Genomic DNA, 20,746 nt, shown 5'->3' on the forward strand with positions numbered 1-20,746 from the left:
ATTTTATTCAATATCCTGTGAAATGTGCAGTATTTGTAAACATTTTACAGCTTGTATATGTTACCCTTTTTTGTATTTGTTTCTTTATGAAAATTCATAAAAAATATTTTTAAAAACAGCATCAAAAATGGACTGCAATTGTGCTACATTTACATTTCTGTCAGGCACTGTATTTACGATCTTATAGAGCCTTTTGGTACTGACAGCATTGTTCAGAATTCAGTTTTCTTAAATGCAACATGCCATTAGTCCCAGATTCCATTTAGTAGCCACATTCTGTTTTTATCTATATTAATAAGTTATGAGAAATTTAAAGCTTACAAGGAAGTATAAATATTTGAAAAAAAAAAAAAAAAAGCATGACTATTGCAACTAGTGGTCTCTGTTAGAGTACGCTCCAAATGAAAAGACTGTTAGCTACAGAATAGGCTGAGGATGTAGGATGGACAACAGTATGAGATTCCATTATCTGTTTCACATCGTAATACTTCATTCCCCTTTGACATATACTGCTGCAGTCTTATCTTACCTTGCTTATTCCTACCTTTATTTTTAGCATGTTTCTTTAATTAAAGTTTATACTGTAACTGTAAAAAATATTTGAAATTTTATAATATAATACCAACAGAGTTTTTGCTATTTTAAGGGGTATGTTTAAGTCTTTTGGTGAAAAAATTGCTTTACACAGCTGGCAAATAAGTACTATACATTGATACGTTCAGACAAAGCAGCATTAAATTTTACTTTTTAATATTCCATGACAAGCCTCCATTTATTTCTGTGAACAGTGAAATTAAAGTAGTTTTGCCAAGTCGGAAAGTTAGTATCAAAGAGTGCATTCTAACCCTCAATAAGCTAACACCTCAGCAGGAGAATGAAATAATTGTTGGGACTTGCTGAACATTTTATAACTTTTTGTGGAATTAAGGGAACAAGTGCTTCCAAGACTTCACAGAGGAACTCACCAAATATAATGTAAACATGCTATATGCACATTTGGCAGACATTACTGTGCATCACTTATTGTTTAAAACTACATTCATCTGATGCCAGTCCAGATTCTATCCATGCTTTCAGTAATCAGAAAGCTCGCCAGATCAAGAATACAGTAGAACTTCAATAGTTGTACTAAGTATTGGGAGAACCAAGATTGATTACAAAACTTTATTAATTAGCAAGGAAGAACATAAATATGATTAAAAATATCAAGGACACAGCATCACAAAACTCATTTGGTTCGGTTACTTTATTGTTCAGTTTGAAGAAGGTACTACAGTATATTTTAGAAAAGTAGAGTCTTGTACAAAACATCAGAGCATGTTAATAAGGATGGGCGTTAAGATTTGATTAAAAGAAATTTCATGCAGGAAAAGAGCTATTCTCAAGACAACTCACTCTAAGAGAAAATTAAGTTTAACTTTAAAAAATGTATTTACGCACCTTTTAAAGGCAAAATTCTGAGCTATGCCAATTTATTTATTTTCAGTGAAGATAATACTGCTTCTAAAATCATAACTCCAACTCTCCCACTGTCAGTGCACAGTCTGTCTTTTCCCCTCATCCCCCATGCTGGCACAGTACTCTCTGCACATTATGCTTCCAGCGTAGGCCTGTAACTCCGGGTCTGGAGGTGATAGATTTGGAAGAAGCATAATGCCTTATTAGCAAGAGACTACCTCAGGATTTTATTTTATTTTTTTTTAATTGTAGAGCTGTGTGAAAGCACTGAGAAAGAGCAGCATTTAAAAAAAAAGAAAAAAGGGGACTTTGTCAGAAACAGAAATAGGACAGAAGCCTACATGATGAAACACATGGTTTATTTGTTTATCTTTCCCACCACATCAAGCAGCTGGGGCTCACTACAAGGGCAAATGCTCCAACCTAGTATCTTCCCTTAAAACTTGTTTCCAGTCCTTATTGTCTTAAACAAAATCAGCTGAACAAGCTTCTTTCCTGTCCCCTGAGGAAGCTGCCTTCTGTCTTACAGAGGCTCTTCCTTCACTCCTCCTCCCCCTGCCTCCCTTTTTAAAACCAACTTGCTCACCTCCTGCTGGCTGCAGGGTCCTGATACAACATAGCCCCTACAGGGGTGTCCATAAAGTAATTAGGCCCTGAGCTGAAAGGGGCCGTGTAAGCGCCAAGTGGGATTACTGGTGGTGGTGGTAGCTGTTATATTCCATTCAGGGCTGGGTGTGCTGACGAGGGTTTGGTGCAGCGGATGCTATAAAGCAAAGAAGCTGGCACCTTTCTCTGGCAAGATTTAAAGAAGTTCCTATGCCACGCCCACCACTGCAGGACCTAGCCAGGTCCCGAAGCTGGAGTCTGCACAAGCTTTGAACTCCTGCAGAGCACTGGAATGTGCCTCTCCCACTCCAGCAGGGCTGCCAACACAGGAGCCAGCAGAAGGGGAAGCCAGAGTGAAGACGCTCTGCTACCGGGCTGGAAACCTTTCTAGAAATCATTTACATGGCACCCTCAACGTGCAGGGCGCTCGTACAGCAAAACAGAGTCTGAGACATCTCCCATCCACAAGAGCCTGCGCAATGTATGAGATGCAGGTTATCTATTTGTATGGCACTCTTGATGCTTAGACACAGAAAAGGGCATGGTCCCTTCCAGTCCAGGTAGGTGATACGAAGGAGGCAGCGAAAAGCAACAGTTTTGTTTCAAGCTAGGGGATGTCAGCCACCTGCTGAGGAGAGTTGGGGTGGGCCAGCTTGTTGGAAGAAGTATGTTTGAAATAGAGACTCGGAGGAGGAAAGGGCCCAGGCGAACGCAGGGCTGGACGGGGACGTTGCTTGTGCAAAGGACGTCGCATAGAAGAAGGCATAGACGCAGGAGTGGAAAAAGGACATCGAGCCCTTATGCTTCAGGGCAGAAGCCAAACTCTAACTGTGAAGGTCAGGAAGGAGTTTTCCCTGTAGGCTGGTTATTCCCTAGCTGGCTGCTTCAGAGTTTCTTACACTGTCCTTGGAAACAGCTGGTTCTGGCCACTGTCAGAACAGGCTGTTGACGTAGATCAGAGCAGAGGGCTATCTACAGGGCATTTCCTCTGCTCCTATGACTTGGGTGCTGCGTCAGATGGCCTGGCTGGAGTGAAGTGGGTGAAGAGAGTATGGCGAGCTCATCAGAGGGAGGGATAGCTCAGTGGTTTGAGCATTAGCCTGCTAAACCCAGGGTTGTGAGTTCAATCCTTGAGGGGGGCCATTTAGGGAACTGGGGTAAAAATCTGTCTGGGGATTGGTCCTGCTTTCAGCATGGGGTTGGACTAGATGATCTCCTGAGGTCCCTTCCAACCCTGATAGTCTGCGATTCTGTGAAATGCAAATGAAGATTTATGCAAAACAAAACCAGTTGAGATTCTTCCCACTGAAGTTAGAAATTTAGAAAGTATACAAATTCTTCTGGACTCTGGAAGTTATTTAAGATCATTCTTTGAATTCTATTAGTTTGCTTACTGGTATAACATTTTTTCTACAGATAAAAATAAACATTAGGACAGGTAGCCCAAGAGCACATAAATGCCTTCCTTCCTCCCGGCCATGTGGTCTTGGGGAAAAACTACAGAGAGGAGCCAGTCAGAGAGACTCCTGTCAGAAAGGAGCCTTCCCCTTACAGACCCCTGAACCCAAAAATGTGCAGGGAAGAGACCACCTTTACTCTGGGGGCAAAAAGAGCCAGGTGGTGCCTCACCTCCCCCACCCCCGCAATTAGGCCTTGGGGTAAAAGTGAAGAAAGAAGCCATGCAGAGACTCCAACTGGCAGGAGCAGAAACAAGGACCCTCTAGACATTCAGGGTGTGTCTACACTGCATAAGGAGACCCACAGCAGCAAATCTCCAACCCCGTGTCAACTGACTCGGGCTCACACTGTGGGGCTAAAAATTCCAAATTGGGCTGAAGCCTGTACTCAGAGACCCAGGGGTCTCAAAGCCGAGACTCCAGCCAGAGCCAAAATAGCTACGTGACTATAGCCCTGCAGCAAGAGCCCACAAACTCAAGTCAGTTGACCCAGGCTCTGAGATTCACTGCCATTGGTTTTTGTTTTGGGGGATTTTTTTGTTTGGTTGGTTGGGTTTTGTTCGGTGTAGATGTACCCACAGACAACTTCCTACAGTGTTTATTGAACTGTCTCTACCCTGTGCTGATTGGTTATTTGGTCCAATTCTCTCCCTCCCTCTCGAGTTCATCTTCACTCCACACGTGCCTCTTGTCTCCCTTCTCCTATGCCCCATCCTTCTTCCCTTTTCTTTCCATTTAGCTTATCCCCTCCTTAAGTACAAACACATATAAACAAAGCCACAGACACAAAACAAAAACTGTGGAACTAACATGATGTTTGCTGCCATCACATTGTTCACTCTGTTTGTGTTATACCCCTTCTTCAAACCTTTGACTGTCTTGTCCATTTAGATAATAAATTCTTCAGGGCAAGGACCATCTGCTACTTTGTGTTTGTACAGTGCCTAGCACAATGGGGGGCCCATTCTGGGTTGACCTTAGACACTAGTGTACATGATAAATAACACTGGGAAATAGTCTATTTAATCTAAACATGGAATTTTCAAAGAAGCCTAATACAGTTAGGCATCCAACTCCAATTGAAATTCAACAGGATTTGGATGCCTAATTCCCTTAGGCTCCTTGGAAAGTACAGCCACAGACTTTAAAGTCAAGTGAAACATAGAAATTTAACGTTTTACCAATATATGCATTTCCTTTATACTGCCTGGTGTTTTCTGTCGAGAACAGTGGTTTTCAACCTTTTTTCATTTGCGAATGGAAGTGTGGACCCTTTTGGAAATCTTAGATATATGTAGTCTGTGGACCTCCAGGGATACGCAGACCAAAGGTTGAAAACCACTGATCTAGAACAGTGGTTCCCAAATTTTAACAACCTGTGAACCCCTTTCACTAAAATGTCAAGTCTCGCAACCCCCTCCTAAAAATGAATATTTCCAGGGATTTTCTCCTTTACCTGAGTATAAATTATAAAAGCATTGAGCCTGGAAATATAAAATTTGTTTTTATGATATGCTTATTACACACTATTATTATTAATTATCATTACAGTATTATTACATTATGAAAACGTCAACACTCTTCCAAGATCTCACTTTCATAGCTTGTATCACTTTGAATAAACCTGTTATAAGACAAAGCTCCTAGATTTCATCAAGGAGTATCAGATGTGAAACAGCATGAAGGTATTTAAGAAGCCAACTCAAAGAGTTCCTCCTGCACAAGCATTCAGGTCTTGAGCAGTCCAGGCAAACAACACATGTTACAACAAAGCTTAAACTTCTTCATAATAATTTAAAAAACAATACTAGCTGCCTATTTAATTTAAAAAACAACAAAAAATATCCTCCTCCCTTTCCATTTCTTATAAGGAGTCTTGAAGTTTACATCTCAGTGTGATAGATATGCTTGCTTAGATCTGCTTAGCTCTTGGAAGTCCAGGGGCTCTGGGCTGCTGGCCCCATGCCAGGGTTCCTAGGGACAGCTCTGTCCATTATTAGGGATTTTTTTCCCAAGAACCTCCTGTAACATTTCGTGAACCCCAGTTTGGGAACCACTGGTATAGAATGATATTAGGAGGCCTCATTTGTACAGTGCTCTTCATGTTAACGGTCTCAAAGCGAATTACAAATTACATATATAGGAATCTTTTCACACATCATTGAAATGCAGTCACCTCTGGAATAGAATGCAACATGGATTTTACAGCACAAAGCAATGCTATGCAACAGTTTAGGATGGACATGACAATGTTATGTGGATAAGTTTCCTCTTTTCAAAGGAGTAACAACTCCAGTAATGAGAGTAAAACATTCCTTATTAGTAAAATCTGCTGAGACTTGGTAGCATTCAGGCTGCTTTACACTAAACCCCTTTCAGAATAACTACATTCATTCCAGCACACAGTGACCTGCACCACTGTATGAAATGCTCTGCATGAAGCCTAACCAGTATTTTATCAGTACTACCACCTCCTTTTATTTATTTATAGTATATTTCCAGATCAAGGAAACCAGACATCCAGTTTGCCTTCTTTCCTGCAGCTATACATGGACTGAAAGCTTACAGGATTTTTGGCAACTTTCAAATCCCTTTCATGTCAGTTTGCTGCAGCTACTGATCATTTTGCAGGTACTTCCTCTTTGTAATTCTTCACTCAATGCCTCATTACTGTATATTTATCTAAAATAAAACTGAAGTGCATGCCCAGGTAAAAAGTAATGTTATTTTCATGCTGCATAGTCTACCATATTTACTGGTCTATTAGTTATGAGCAGGGAACTGAGAAGTTAGGACTCCCGGGTTTTTTCCTGGCCATATCACTTACTGGTGATGACCTTGAACAAATCACCTTGCGTCTAAATACATGCTTTACCCATGTATGAAATAGGCATAGTATCAGCTTACATTGATTCTTTCCGTAAGGAGACAATTGTAAATATAATTGCAAGGGACTTTAAAATCCTTGATGAGAGATGCTTTAGAAATAAAAAATATTGATTTGTTTTGTGTTCAGTGGAGTTTGACATTAACTTTTTTTGCTTTGTTGTTGGACACATGCAGGACTCTAGAATCCGTTTTTGCCAATTACTGCTATCCAGCCAAAAGGGAAGACTTTCAACATTGTTTGCAACCCAGCAAGCAAACTATTTTATTTTTAAATATCTCAACAACAGAATTGTAAATTTAAAGTAATATGAAGCATAGAACAACCTTGAAAAATTTTACTCATCCATTTGCCTGGTGGCATTAAATCCTTCTCACCCCTGCCAACAGACAAATGTATGATTAGAATTTTTTGCATTTTCGTTATGATCAGAGCTTGGAAAACCCACATGCCTGTAGCAAGTAGGACTCTTTCCCAAAAGCTTCTGCAGAACCTAAGCCTTCAACTTTTTAAAAATTACATTTCTAGCCCTTACATTTATGAAGGCACTCTTCCAAACATGAGCTGAGGACAAGCTGATATCAAGCTGCCATCCAAAGTCAGCAGATAAGCAAGCCACAAAGGAGTGAAAAATGAGCATTTTTTGCATCACTGTTATTTGGAACCATGAAGGCAAAAGTAATAATGACAAAGAACTGAGCAATTTCACTCTGCTGGTGCTAAGGAAAGCTAGGAGTTGTAGGAGAGGCATTGGAGTTACAACTGTCTCAAACAGCAGATGCTGGGGAAAGGGTAAGGAAGACTCTCACCCTCATCACAGCAACTGCCAGGCAACTAGTTAAGGGTAAAGTAGTGGAGACCCTCCGTCCACCCTCACAGAACACAAGAGACTGAGTGGGGGGGAGAAAGCTCCTTCTTCCTTACAGCAGCAAGAGGAGGCTGGGTTGGGGACGGGGGCTTCAAATTTATCAGAGACTTCCTACTCAAAGGCTGACACAGAAGCAAAGTCCGGGATAAGACCCTCATGGGAATCCTTGCATCCGGAGGTTGATTTGTCCGCTGGATGTTGACCCTGGACAGTGGACATCCCCACCATATAGCATGCATATCAAAAGGTTTGGCCAACTGCTTGCTTTATAGGGTTTTGCCCCACTTACATTTCTCATCATCTCCTCCTCTTGGACCAACCTCTCTCTCCGCCTATGTAAATGGGAGTTTGAAAACAACCCAATTTATAAATGTCTTGATTACATTTTCCTCTTCCACACACACATTGTCACCACAATCACTGTCAAATTGCAGGGTAATTTCCTGCTAAGTCTCTGGACCTTTATTTAAATTACATTATACTAACCACATTGTGGTCCTCAGAAAATTTCTCCTGAACTAAGAAAGACGGATAAGTATTTGTCAATGCTTCAGCAGCTTTTATCACTTACTGCAGCACCATTGGATGCATCTCACCTGAGCCATCCTCCCTACCCCCACTTCCATATATCCTTTTAATACAATAGGTTGTTACATCTACACCTCCTGCTTCACCTCCCATGACACATTTGGTTTAGGAATTGAATAACTTTCTTATTTTGTAAAAGCAGATACAAAATGACTGAAAGCTCAAAAACTTGTCTCTCTCACCAATAAAAATTGGTTCAATAGAAGATATTACCTCACCCACCTTGTCTCTCTGATAAAGCATGTGTTCAAATTTGATCTCCTGTGTCTTTGGCCAGATATTAAAGGCCTTGTAACATTCCCTTGGCCATTATTACCCAGTCTTAACTGCAACAGCCAAGACAACTAAGAAAAAATCTTTAGACTAACAAATATGGATATTAAATCACTCGTTCTGGAAAATTTAGATCAACTAATTCATTTATTTTATCATGAATTACACTGAATAATTGTAATTCAAGGATAGCATCAAAATTCTTAGTCCAGAATTCTAACATTCAACAACTATTATAAATTCTTATAGGCAACATGTCCTTATGGCAATTTCAGTTCACCCAAGTTCTTACTGGGAAGGAACATTTTAACTTTGAAAAGGAGAGAAGATTATTAAGATCTGATACTGACTCCCTCTGGAGCCTGCCACAACTCATTTAACCTCTACACTTCAGTTTCCCCTTCTGTAAAATAGGAATTGTACTTAGTTACCTAAACCAAGTGGTCATGAAGATGAGTTAATACTGATAACAAGAGCTATGTAAGTGCCAAATACTATTATTAATAATTGGCTTCTTAGTGCCACATGATCAGAGGTGCACACAAATTATTGACTGTTTACTTGTAGTGCACCACTGCATTTTAATTTATTTTTAATTGGCATTCCTATCTATGATACTCACTCAGGTAACAAATTTTGGCTTCAAGATCCACTAAAATCCATTTTAAGCAATTTCACTAACTTCTAAAATTCTTGATAACCAAAAATAGTTCTAAATCAAAGCATTAAGAATCTTTGACTGTTAAATTAAATGTTCTGTGTTATTTAAGGCCAGTTTTCACAAAAAGTCTAATTCAGCTTAATTCCATTTATCACACCCTCTCCAGTGCTTTTACTTCTGAAGCCATTAGTTGTTGGCACTTTCACAGTTAATTGCCGTTATCGTATCCTGTTGCACATAAGTTACTTTTCTAGAGGACATATTTGGACAACAGTTGATTCCAATTAATTTTCTCCAAATGTTCATCAAGTTAGCCTCTTTACAGTTCAATCATTTATGCTGAAAAACAACAATTGCAAAAGGACATCATGTTTCAAATATCATGATACAGTACTGTACTTTATCACAAATTTTTATTTGAATTAACAGATGTAAACCTCCAATCTCTACATTCAAAACAGTCCATGTCATTGGTTCCCATCAACATGTAAAACAGTGGTTCTCAAACTTTTGTACTGATGACCCCTTTCATACAGCAAGCCTCTGAGTACAACCATCCTTATAAATTAAAAACACTTTTTTATATATTTAACATTATAAATGCTGGAGGCAAAGCGGGATTTGGGTGGAGGCTGGCAGCTCATGACCCCCCGTTTGAGAACCCCTGATGTAAAAGAAAGCTACTTACTAAGAGGCCACCTGCCATGGTGATTCTGCAATTTAGTATCCGAGTCAAAGTCAAAGCACTTAAAACCCCCAAACTGATTCTCTTTAAAAAGGTTCTCTTACCTGCATACATATTTTGAGGGATATCAACAGGATATGGAACTAGTTAGACTTCAGTTTCTCTTTTAGTCTTTCATCTCACTCAGCACTGTCTTTTGCCATTGTAGAACATTTTGCATCTGCCCACCTACAGTATCCCATATTACTTCCTATTGCTTCTAGCCTCTCTACCAACTTTATGTCCTGGAATTTTCAGGTCAGAAAAAAAATAATTCTAGTGCAAGTTTATTTTATGTAGTAAAAGCAGCAAAGAATCCTGTGGCACCTTTGCTGCTTTTACAGATCCAGACTAACACGGCTACCCCTCTGATATTTATTTAGTAAAGTAACTGTTTCCTAAATACCTTGTTTCTGCATGGTTCAGGAACCAATTCTGTTTCTTGCTGAACAACATTTCTGCTAGCTTACAGCCCACTGAACATTTATTGGTCTCCTCTACATTCCTCCTTACTCTATCCACTGGTTACACAAAAATTACACAATATTTCGTGCAAACTGTCTGCTCCTGTGTTATTCAAGTACAAAGCATCATTACTCTAGTTATATTTAATATGATCCTCTTTCACCCAAATCCCACACTTTCTATTGAACTTTATATAGAAAGCCAATTATTTACCACTATAAGTCTGAACATAAAAGTTTTAATGTCTAAGTGGTAGTAAACTCTAAAGAACTACTTTACATCCTTTTGCACTTCACAATCAAGAAGTATCCAAACCAAAGCCTAAAAATCCTCACCACTTTCCTAAAGCAATACTGCACATGTGGGCAGGAAATCCAAAACTGCCATCTAACTCAATCAATTAATTTTCTTCTTTGTTTAGTTAATTTCAGATCCTAGAAAAGAAATGAGTACATCACTGGCTGTTTCCTTGCAAGAAAAGTATCTTCAATTACATCCTCCTGACACATAAAATGCTTTTAAAAGAGATGCTCACAACTCAAACAAAACAGATATCCTGACAGAGAAATTTTGTGTTTCAGAAAATTAAGACACCCATAGAAAATTGTCTGCAAACATTACCACTAATTTAATAAACAACTAATCTGTTTTCCTTTGTGAGGAAAGATCTACTGGGAAGAAGATGAGGAATGGGAAGGGAAAGAGAAGAAAAAGAAACTGAGGTAGGAGTTGGGGCTACTTTAGATTTTCAAAAAAAGAAGCTGAACACTTTTGAAGGATGGTAGCAATTTGTAAGTATTTCAATTAACTTAAAGTTAACATTTTTCAAAAATTTTAACTGCTAGTTAAATTAACCAAAGTGAATCGAACCATGAAGTTATTTGATGAAATTATGTATAATAATTTCAAATGTGCTATGCACTTCTTCCAAGAGATTTAATATGGGTTTCATGTCTTAATTCAATTTTTTCATTTTTCTGCAGAGAACTGGTAATAAATCTGTGGGAACGTAAACAGAAGAGAGGACTTGCAAAACTGCAGAAACAACAATCCATGTTGGCTGATTAACAAGTTTTATTTTCTCTAGCAATGCAAAAGGTGAAAGCTACTTCAGAGAGTATGTTTAACAGAAAATCTTTGGGTGACTTAGAGCAGGCTATGAAGCAAGCAGACCTATCAAGTCTCACGCATTTGGATGGAGATTCCTTCATTCTGCATTCATTTTAAGACCATTTTTAAAGTTTGTCCTTATTTTATTTGGGCACCCTTGACAATTTTTGTAAAATACAGTAAAAGAGACCTCTCAATTACCCCTAACATCAAATCAATTCATCCAGCAACAACATTAGCTAAATATTAACCTCCCCAGAAAATTTCCCAAGAGTACTATATCATCAATACCCAGCCCTACATCTCACCTACATCTCCTTATGGATGAGGGAGAAGTGGGCCTTGCAGCACACCCTGAAGACTGACAGACCAAGTGGGAAAGCAACAACTCAAGTTTGAGAGTCTCAAAGGCCATGGGGTCTTAACAGAATGTGCTGTTACCCACCCTTCTCTCATATCAGTGGGTTGCAGTTCAGACACCTGTGCTTACTGCAAATCCAACAATATTTCCTTTAGACAAGTAGGTACTAACCCATTATAAATCAAAAACAAAATCTTAAAATCAACCCAGAAATCAATGGGCAGTCAGAGATGCTTGTAGAGCACAGGTTCAATATGCATGCAGAAGGAAACATCATTTAAATGAGTCACCGAACTCTGTACCAGCTGAAGTTTCTTAATAGATTTAACATGCAATCCTATGTAGAATGTATTGCAGTACCTAATCTTGAGGTGACAGAGACACGGATGAAAATTACAATATGTAGCCACAAGAATGGACACAACCTCCTAGCTGTCCATAGATAAAAAATAGCTGACCAGTCTGTAGCTGCTACCTGATGTTTGCACATGCTAAACAAGAGGGGTGACAAATTAGAAGTCTATGCAACCGAACAGGAAAGTGCCCTGAGAGAGAAACAGCAATCACCCAGAGTACTCTGTAAAGTAAGAACAGAGCCACCTGATCAGCCCCATTCACCAATATTACTGTACACAAACATGTCAGCACCCTCTGGATGAGAACAGGTTTCTCATGCACAAATCTGCTTCTCAGACATTTATGATCTTAGCTTTTCTAAAAATCTCAATTTATTCACATTCTTAGTTGTTTTAATCTGACAGCCCTGAATATGAAAGCAAGGCTTACCAAGCTAGCACCTCTGGCAGGGCCCCCATCTTAATGGAATCTGCTGTATGCAGAGGGGAGATAGCAGCAGTTTCAACCCAGTACTCCCCACAACCTCTATCCCCAATTTCCTTAAAGACCCCCCTCCCATCCATACTCACACCTCTCATTTTCTAGGCCTGCTGGCTGAGGGCTCAATCCGTCCCTCTAGCCTTGACTAGAGACACCCATCCTAAGCAGGGAAGATAGAGGCCTCTTGTCACCAGCTACCCCCTTCACCCCTAACACCTGAACAGCGAGGGCTGCCCCCCTGAGGACATCCCCGCCTCAGACAGCCCTGTCCCGCAGGCTGCAAACGGACAGATTTCTCCCGCAAGGATGCACACAAGGGACACCGTCCTCAGCGTCTGGCCCTACACACCCACCATTGTGGGCCCGGCAGGGAGGGGGCATCCTTCAGGCAGGGGACAAAGGGGATGTGGGGATGGAGGAAGCTCCCCTCCCCTAGGGCCTGCGAGCTGGGCGGGGGGGCTTCCCCCCTTTGCCCTCCTCTCCCCTCTCCTGGGGCCTGCAGGCTAGGCAGGGGGGCTCCCCCCGCCCTCTCTTTGGGCCTGCAGGCTGGGCTGAGGGGCTCCCCCGGGCACTCACTTGATCCTGGATCCCATGGTCTCTCGGGGGCCGCATGGGCCCGGGGCGGGGGTGGAGGGGCTCGGTGGGCTGTGCTCTCTCCTCCGCCTGCCCCTCAGACTCACTCCATCCCAGCCAGCGCCAGGGTCGCCCAGGCAGAGTCACAGCGCGGCGCAAAGGCTGCTGGGAGCTGTAGTGCAGCGGCCTCGGCCCGGCCCGGAGGGGCAGCGTGAGGACTTGGCTTCCTGGCTCGCCGCCGCGCCTGTGTTGTCATAGCAACGCAGAGCAAGCGCGTGCACATCGTTCAACCGTAGTCAACGTTTCCTGAGGGGAAAGAGGACCCTGCCCTACACACACTCTTAAACAGGGGGCGGCCCCCTCCGAGAGTCCTGCCAGAGACACTCATAAAGAGGGACCGGGACACCTCCCTGCAAGACACCTCATCACCGGACCTACCTCCCCATAATCCATAGACGGGGTCAGGACCACCACCACCACCACCACCTCTCGGCTCCAGGCAGCGACCCTCGGTTTCTCAACCTTTGCGATACCAGGGACTGGCTTGCAGCCTTCCTAAACTTTTAACAGGGAAATCTCAGGGACTGGAGCAGGTTCACAGACCAGTCTTTGAGAAACACTGCCCTAGAGCATCCCATAAACAGCGGCTGGGTTCCACATCTAGCACACCTTGTAAACATTGGCTGGGACCCCCGAACAGCCTGTAAACGGGACCTGAATGCTCCCTGAAATATCCCACAAAAAGGAGCCAGGCACACAATGCCCTGTAAATATGGTTGAGTCCCTCCATAACACAACATAAATAAGGGCTGAGAAGGGATTGAACCTTCCTCTCAAAACAGACTCATCATCTCATAAATAAGGATTGATGAATTCCCCCAGCCTCCAATAGATACAAAATACCCCCCATGTACAGGGACTGGAAAAACCTATCCCAAGTAGCAACACTGGTTTTGGAAACAGGATAGAGTTTCCAAGGAGAAAGAAATTGTGAGCAGGGATTCCTGTTGAACCAAAATGCAAAAAATTGCAGAGGAAGTTGCAGAAATCAAACCTGTCCAAGATACAATATTAGCCGTCCAGAAGGAATAATCAGAGCCGAGGAAGACGATAAAATAGGATCTGGAGGTTTTTTAGAAGGAAGTGAAGGCAGAGATGAGACAATTCAGTTTAAAATAAATATTCTGCTGGATCAAAAATTACAAAGGGTCTGGACAGATTCTGAAACCCATCTACAGCATGCCCAGTCAAGACTGGCAAACAGGATAAAATAAGTGATGGGCAACTTGTTAGTCTCTAAGATGCCACAAGTACTCCTGTTCTTTTTGCGGATACAGACTAACACGGCTGCTACTCTGAAACTTGATTACTGTGGCCCAAATACATTTCCAGGATATGGGAAGTACCCTGAAAGCTCTGGCCAACTTGGAACTTGTTAGAGTAAGAGATGAGCTGCAGCAAGGAATTAAGGAGCTGGAAAATTAGCTAGAGAAGAAACTCCAAGGGTTGCAGACCATTGTGGAAACCAGCTGCTGGGATGAGGAATCACGCGACCTACAGCACATGTCGAAGATAGGACATTTACAAACTTTTCAACCCCATTTGTACACCAAGGTAGCCCAGCTAGGAGGGATCAGACAGTCCCAGTTCAAGTAATACAAAAGTCAACACAAAAAATACAATAGTGACCATTGAAGGGAAAACTTCGTGGGAGGCTTCATGGTCTAACTTTAACATCATATCTCAAATAAATGAAGGGGGAGATGAAGAGAGGGGTGTTTTTAATAGCTAACTTGAGTGCACCAGATCTGATGATGCTCCAGAAAAGGACTGAGTTATCAAGAGATGTCAGAAGCAATTTGGAGCCAGCCATCAACCTAATCTGGCCAGGACTAGGAGGAGAAGGGAACAAGAGATCCCACCTTAACTGGCAGAGGGCCATATGAGATTGTTGTCTGGCAAAGCCAAATACCACTGGGGGACAAACTGGAAATGGCCCATTTTATTGATGCTTAACTTGACATGCTCTTGCTAATTAAGATCACCAAAAGGAAACCAAGGACACTGTTTAGTGGTGATATTTGCTGCAGCACTGAAGTCCTTCCAAGCAACAACCAAGCAGAAAAGAAAGTAGTTGCTAGTGAGAATGACAGAACCTCTCTGACATGAGCCCTGTAAGTACAAATCTGTTTTTAACATGCATGATGAAAAAGAGGATTTTTGAGTCATGACATTTTGAACAATTAGGCCGTCTTTACACTTGAAAGTTTTACCAGAATAACTGTTTCAGTTAGGATTGTGATTTTTTTACCGAAATTATTATACTGATAAAGGCTCTAGTGTGGACACAGTCATGCTGGTATAAAGGTAACTTATACTGACTTAGTTATATCTCTTCCCGTACAAGAATAGATATGCTGGCATAAGGAACTTTTATATGACTGCATACACACCAGGGGGATTTGTACTGCTTTAACTATACCAGAACTAGACTAGTGAGCTATACCAGTATAGTTAAACAGATACAACTTTTGTGTACAGGCAAGCCCTTATAAAAATTGTTAACAGAGATTGACAATAACAAAAAATAAAGGAAATAATTCTTATAAATGCTGGTGCTATGAAAAAGATTTGCCCTCAAAAAAGAGTGTTATAAATGCAAGCCAGGACAGAGTGTCATAAGTTTGTAAGGAAAGTTCCTCAGTTTGGGAAAACAGGCTGACACCAAACTGAAGGGGCAAAGGTTGGTGATACAAGGAGTAGCCTCACAAGTTGGGTTTTGGGGGGGTGCGGGGGGAGGTTGCATTTTTTTGATCTGGTCAGTTGAATAACAGTAATAAGTATAGGAATATTGAAGAGAGTAATAGAAAATGTGCAATGTACAGGACTTGTGGACACTCGCTCAAATGTAACAGTTATTAAACTAGATATACTAAAAATGCTAAGGTCTAGAAGACCCTGAATAAACAGCCTTATTGGGCTCAAATGGAGACAATGACTGAAGAACATGCACTCATCCAAAAAATGGGAAAAATTAGGCTTAAAAATTGGACCTCAAGACCTGGAACAAGAGATCTGGGCAACTGAGATAATGGATGGGGTCATAATGGCTAATAACTACGTAATAAATTCCAGGAAAGGTGTTGTCATAGGATAGCACTGGCCCTTTAAGAGGGAAGAGGCCAGTGCATTTGTGATTGATCATTTGACCCACAATTAGGCTTAAAAAAGGGTGCTGGGGGCCTGGGGCCTTAGAGGGAGAGGGCTTTGAAGGAAGTCATGAGGAGTAGATCAGAGTAGCCTGATAATAGAGTCAAAGAGGGACAGGTGAAAATTGCCTAAGGGGGGGAAAAGCTGCTACACAGATCCAATGAGAGGAGCAAAGGTTGATAGTGAGAACTATAAGCACATTGAGTGTTTTGTATGAACAAAAATAGTAAAAAGGGAACCACAAAATACAAGCCACTGCATCTAGTAAATACTGACAAAAGAAAACAGAAAAACTGTAAGGGGTTGGGGAGCGGGGGCGTGGAGAAGTTTTGAAGGCAAACTCCAAGACTTTCTTCTGGAGTTGTTCTAGCACAGTGCTCTACACTCAAAGAGCTTTACAAACCATTGAGGGATTGTATTAGGAATGTATAAATAATTGATTCTTCAGCCAGTCCTTGGGCCTCAGACATAAGGGGAAAAGGTCAGAGTTCCATATTCTGTGTAGATTATAGAAAATTGAATTAAGTTACTTAGAAGGATTCTTATCTATTCTTAGCAGCAGATACCTTAGTTCTCCACAACGGATCTTAAAACTAGGTATTGGCAAGTAGAAGTGGATCCAAAGGACGGGGGAAAGACTACTTTTGCATCTGGAGAAATACTGTGATTACTTCAATTAATGGTTTTTGGCTTGTTTAACACCCCTGCCACCTTTGAGAGGCTTATGGAAGGGTATTGTATGGCATACCTCTCTCACCCTGCCATATAGCTGGATGATATCCTGATGCATGCTAAGACTTTTTTGAGCAGGGATTGATACATGTACACGTGGTCTTTGATAAGATTAAGGGTGCTAATCTGAAACTGAACTGAAATAAATGTAAGCTATTTCAAAAAGATGTGACCAACTCAAGCACACAACTAGTGAGGAGAGATTTACACTGTCAAAAAGACAATTTTAGATGTTGGGGTTTGTAAGCATTATAACACCATTGGATAGGTTGAACAAGCAGGGGAAACCAAGCTGCAAGGCCTTGAAATCTGCTACTTCTCAGCAGAGAGGCAACAGTAAGTACTTAAGAATGTTCAGTGGTTTCCCCCAAAATAAATACAGGTAATAATAAAACCCTATACTGAGACAAACTTTAGCAATATGCCTTCTGTTCTTACCATATTTCTGCCCCAAGTGGGAATTCAGACTGACCCTGGCTGGGTAAGTCAGGTTCAAAGCACTTCTACTTAGCCCCTTGAGCTATCCAGCTGGTATGAAATATTCAAGGCTACAAACCCTGTTGGCTCCTCTGTCCGTACAGGCTCAGTGTAATCCTCTTGCCATGTGAGCCTTAGCGGTGCTCGGCAGCACACCTAACTGAAAAGACAAAATCTCTTTGCCAGTGTTTTAATTTGATTGCCCCCAAAAGGCTAGTAGGTGCATGCACTCTGGAATAACTTTTAAGCATTTGAGACCCTGGAGTGATGATCTCAGCACAGGTTTGATCTCTCTATGCACAAAAAATCACTGCCAAAACATGTCAACTTTAGAAAAAGCTGTTGGGGGGGGGGAGGGCTGTACCTCGGGAACACCTTGTTCATCAATAGTCCCAAATTTGGTTTACTGATCAAACCCTGTGCTTCAATGAGATATACAAAATTTGAAGGCAATCTGAGTAACTTTGTGGATTTTAGAGCACTTAGGCCTGGTTTAAACTACAGTTAGGTTGACATAAGTCGCCTTTGTGTCAACCTATTTATGCATGTGTCTGCATTCAAATTTGCCTACCACCAATGTATGTGCCCCATTATGAGGATGCAGTAACACCACCTCCACAAACTGCGTTGAACTGTGATCAACATATAATGTCAGTGTAAACACTAAAGGACCTATGTTGACCCTAACAATCCTCCAGCAGCTATTCCACAGTGCCTAACAGTGACTGCTCTGGTTACAATTGTTAACACTGCCCAGGGATCACAGAGACTGAAAGCCACGCACACCCCTTACAATTTTTGCATATTTTTGAATGCGTTTTCCTGATTGTCCAGGTTGGCGAGCACATCTAGCAGCTCCGCCTTGTTGTTTGCAACTGCCCACCCAACCATGGTGCCTATGTGCTCTAGATGTGCTCCTGCCTGGAATAGACAGAAGCTATTGGATCTCTTGAGCCTGTAGAAAGGAGAGACTGTGCAGACACAGTTACAGACCTATCAAAGAAACACGCCCAGGGTCCCGACGGCCACCAGCCCCACGCCCAGGGCTCTGCTTCCGGCCCTGTGCTCAGGGTCCCAGCAGCTGCCGGCTACGCGCCCAGGGTTCTGCTCCTGGCCCCGCACCTGGGGTCTCACTGGCCCCGCGCCTGGGGCTCTGCTCCTGGCCCACACACGGTGTCCTGGCTGCAGGACCTGCGCCCAAGGCTCTGCTCCCAGCCCCAGCTGTGGTCTCAGCCACAGCCCCCCTTACCCTACCCGTGTCCCCCCACCTTCCTGGAGCCACAGCCTAGTCCGGGCCCCAGATCTGGGGAGAGGGGGTGCGGACAGGGGTACGTGGTTTGCAAAGTAAAAAGTTTGGGGACCACTGGCTTTCAGCACCCCCATTGTAAAAAGTGTTCCAGCACCACTGACTCTCTTGTCATTTCAACATCACCAATGGTAATTCGCTGGTCAGGAAAGACTGTCCCTGCTTGCAGCTTTCTGAACAGTCCTGTGTTGTTAAAAATGTGAGCATCATGCACCTTCCTTGACCAGCCCATACTAATAGCTGTGAAGCATCCCTCGTTATCCACCAATGCTTGCATAACCATAGAAATATATCCCTTTCTATTTATGTACTCTGTGGTGAGGTGGGTTAGGGTCAGAATAGGGATTTGTATGCCATCTTATTGCCCATTGCAGTTTGGGAACTCCATAGCTACAAATCCATCCATCATGTCCTGCACATTGCCTAGAGTCACAGTCCTGCTTAGCAGGATACAATTAATGGCCCTGCACACTTGCATGACAACAGCTGCCACTGTGGATTTTATAATTCCAAAGATGACGTTGCAAGCTTCCACAATGTGACCACCACTCACTTCTCTATCAGTGCAACTCTCATTCTGGTGCCTATGCACTGAAGGGCTGGCGTGAGCTCAGCACATCGATCCAAGAATGTGGCTTTTGACATCTGAAAGTTCTGCAGCTGTTGTTTATCATCCCAAACCTACATTACGATGCAATCCCATCAGTCAGTGCTTGTTTCTTAGGCCCAGAAGAGACACTCCACTATCTGCAGCTGCTCTGTGAACACCAGCGACACAACCTTGAATTGGTTTTCATTATGTCCCTTAGCAATCTGTCCTCAAAGAAATTGTCATGTCCCATGTTGTTGCAGTGCTTCCTGCAGCTCTATGAATCCTGGAGAATCATTCATCCTGTGTTTGCAATGTTCATGACAATAGTGCAGAACTGTACAGGCTCCATGCTTCTGTCAGAGAAGGCAGACAGGAACAAGTGCTGCACAGGTTTATGAGATTTTAAAAAAAGGCAATTTTAAAAAAATTGTGAGATATGAATGGCATTATGGGATGGATAAAAAGTACTATGATGGAAACTTGACCCCTAGCTTCCAGAGTATGACTCATTTCTACCTCACAGCATATTACAAAAATCCCTCAAAAGGCATTGCGCCAAAGAGTGACACAAGCACTCCTGGTAAGTACGCAAAGCACCGACACAAGCAGCCAAATGTACACACGCATGAGCAATATACTAATAGCAACAGCTTTATGCTGCCATTACTTGTGTTGTCCACAGATTGTAGTGTAGACGTGACCTTAGAATCAAGCTTTAAACAGAAAATTAGTCTTAATTTTAACTGTAGCAGAGCTGGCTCCCCACTATAATGTCCATCAGGCCATCACTAACAAGTTGTACATCTGGGTGATTTCTTTACACTACATGGGATTATGGGAAGGGGAAAGTAGTATCATATACTGTAATGCAAATGCCAGGTCAATAGACTCTTTGCCTCTGAAGTCAAGGAAAGAAAGTACAGTGTTATAAACTAGTTTTTGAGCATGCAGTAGAAGGAAAGGAACAGACAGAGCCACATACACAATTTAAATGTATAAAATAACCAGTCTAAAATGGATAGAATGATTTCAGGTTTAAGGAGGTTTTGATTGTAAACATAGTTCTGACATGTGAATTGCAAGTAGAGAAATCATGTGTCAATATTTAAATAAGCAACATAACAAAAAAGGATCACAAATAGGGAGTGGCAACTCAATATATTTGCCAGGAAGGATGAACTTTGTTTTATTTGTATAAAGAATGGTTCTGTTATGGATGTATGCAAGAGTGTGGTTGACTTCTTCTGTTGACTCACTTTGTTAGCAATGCTTCAGGAAGATACTAACTGAGCCCTTACTTTGGCTGTGTCTATATTGAGCTTTTCTTTAAAATCCCCCACAGTGGTAGCACAGAAAAAGTCCCACTGTAGACCAGCTTGTAGCACAGGGGTAGACAACCTATGGCACAAGTGCCGAAGGTGGCACACAAGCTGATTTTCAGTGGCACTCATACTGCCTGGGTCCTCGCCATCGGTTCGGGGGGCTCTGCATTTTAATTTAATTTTAAATGAAGCTTCTTACGCATTTTAAAAACCTTATTTATTTTACATTCAACAATAGT

The 20,746-nt window shown here is 42.0% G+C and overlaps 2 protein-coding genes across 10 annotated transcripts in view; one reads left to right on the forward strand and one right to left on the reverse strand.

Annotated features, from left to right (window-relative positions):
* The window catches only part of DENND1A (DENN domain containing 1A), a 367,825-nt gene extending 354,725 nt beyond the window's left edge, over positions 1-13,100 (reverse strand). For all 8 annotated transcript variants that reach the window (XR_005589908.1, XM_039506504.1, XM_039506501.1 and 5 more), the window contains exon 1: positions 12,872-13,100. Coding sequence is in view for 7 of the 8 variants with exons in the window: in XM_039506504.1 (XP_039362438.1) it covers positions 12,872-12,888 (17 nt within the window). In the remaining variant the exon portion in view is untranslated. The remainder of the gene's footprint in view (positions 1-12,871) is intronic.
* Positions 13,101-13,174: 74 nt separating this feature from the next.
* Positions 13,175-20,746, forward strand: part of LHX2 (LIM homeobox 2) — a 70,401-nt gene continuing 62,829 nt past the window's right edge. For both annotated transcript variants that reach the window (XM_039506913.1, XM_039506912.1), the window contains exon 1: positions 13,175-15,042. In XM_039506913.1, the coding sequence (XP_039362847.1) occupies positions 15,034-15,042 (9 nt within the window). In that variant the 5' untranslated portion in view covers positions 13,175-15,033. The remainder of the gene's footprint in view (positions 15,043-20,746) is intronic.

Source organism: Mauremys reevesii, linkage group 19 (assembly GCF_016161935.1).
Source record: "Mauremys reevesii isolate NIE-2019 linkage group 19, ASM1616193v1, whole genome shotgun sequence".
Lineage (NCBI taxonomy): Eukaryota > Metazoa > Chordata > Testudines > Geoemydidae > Mauremys > Mauremys reevesii.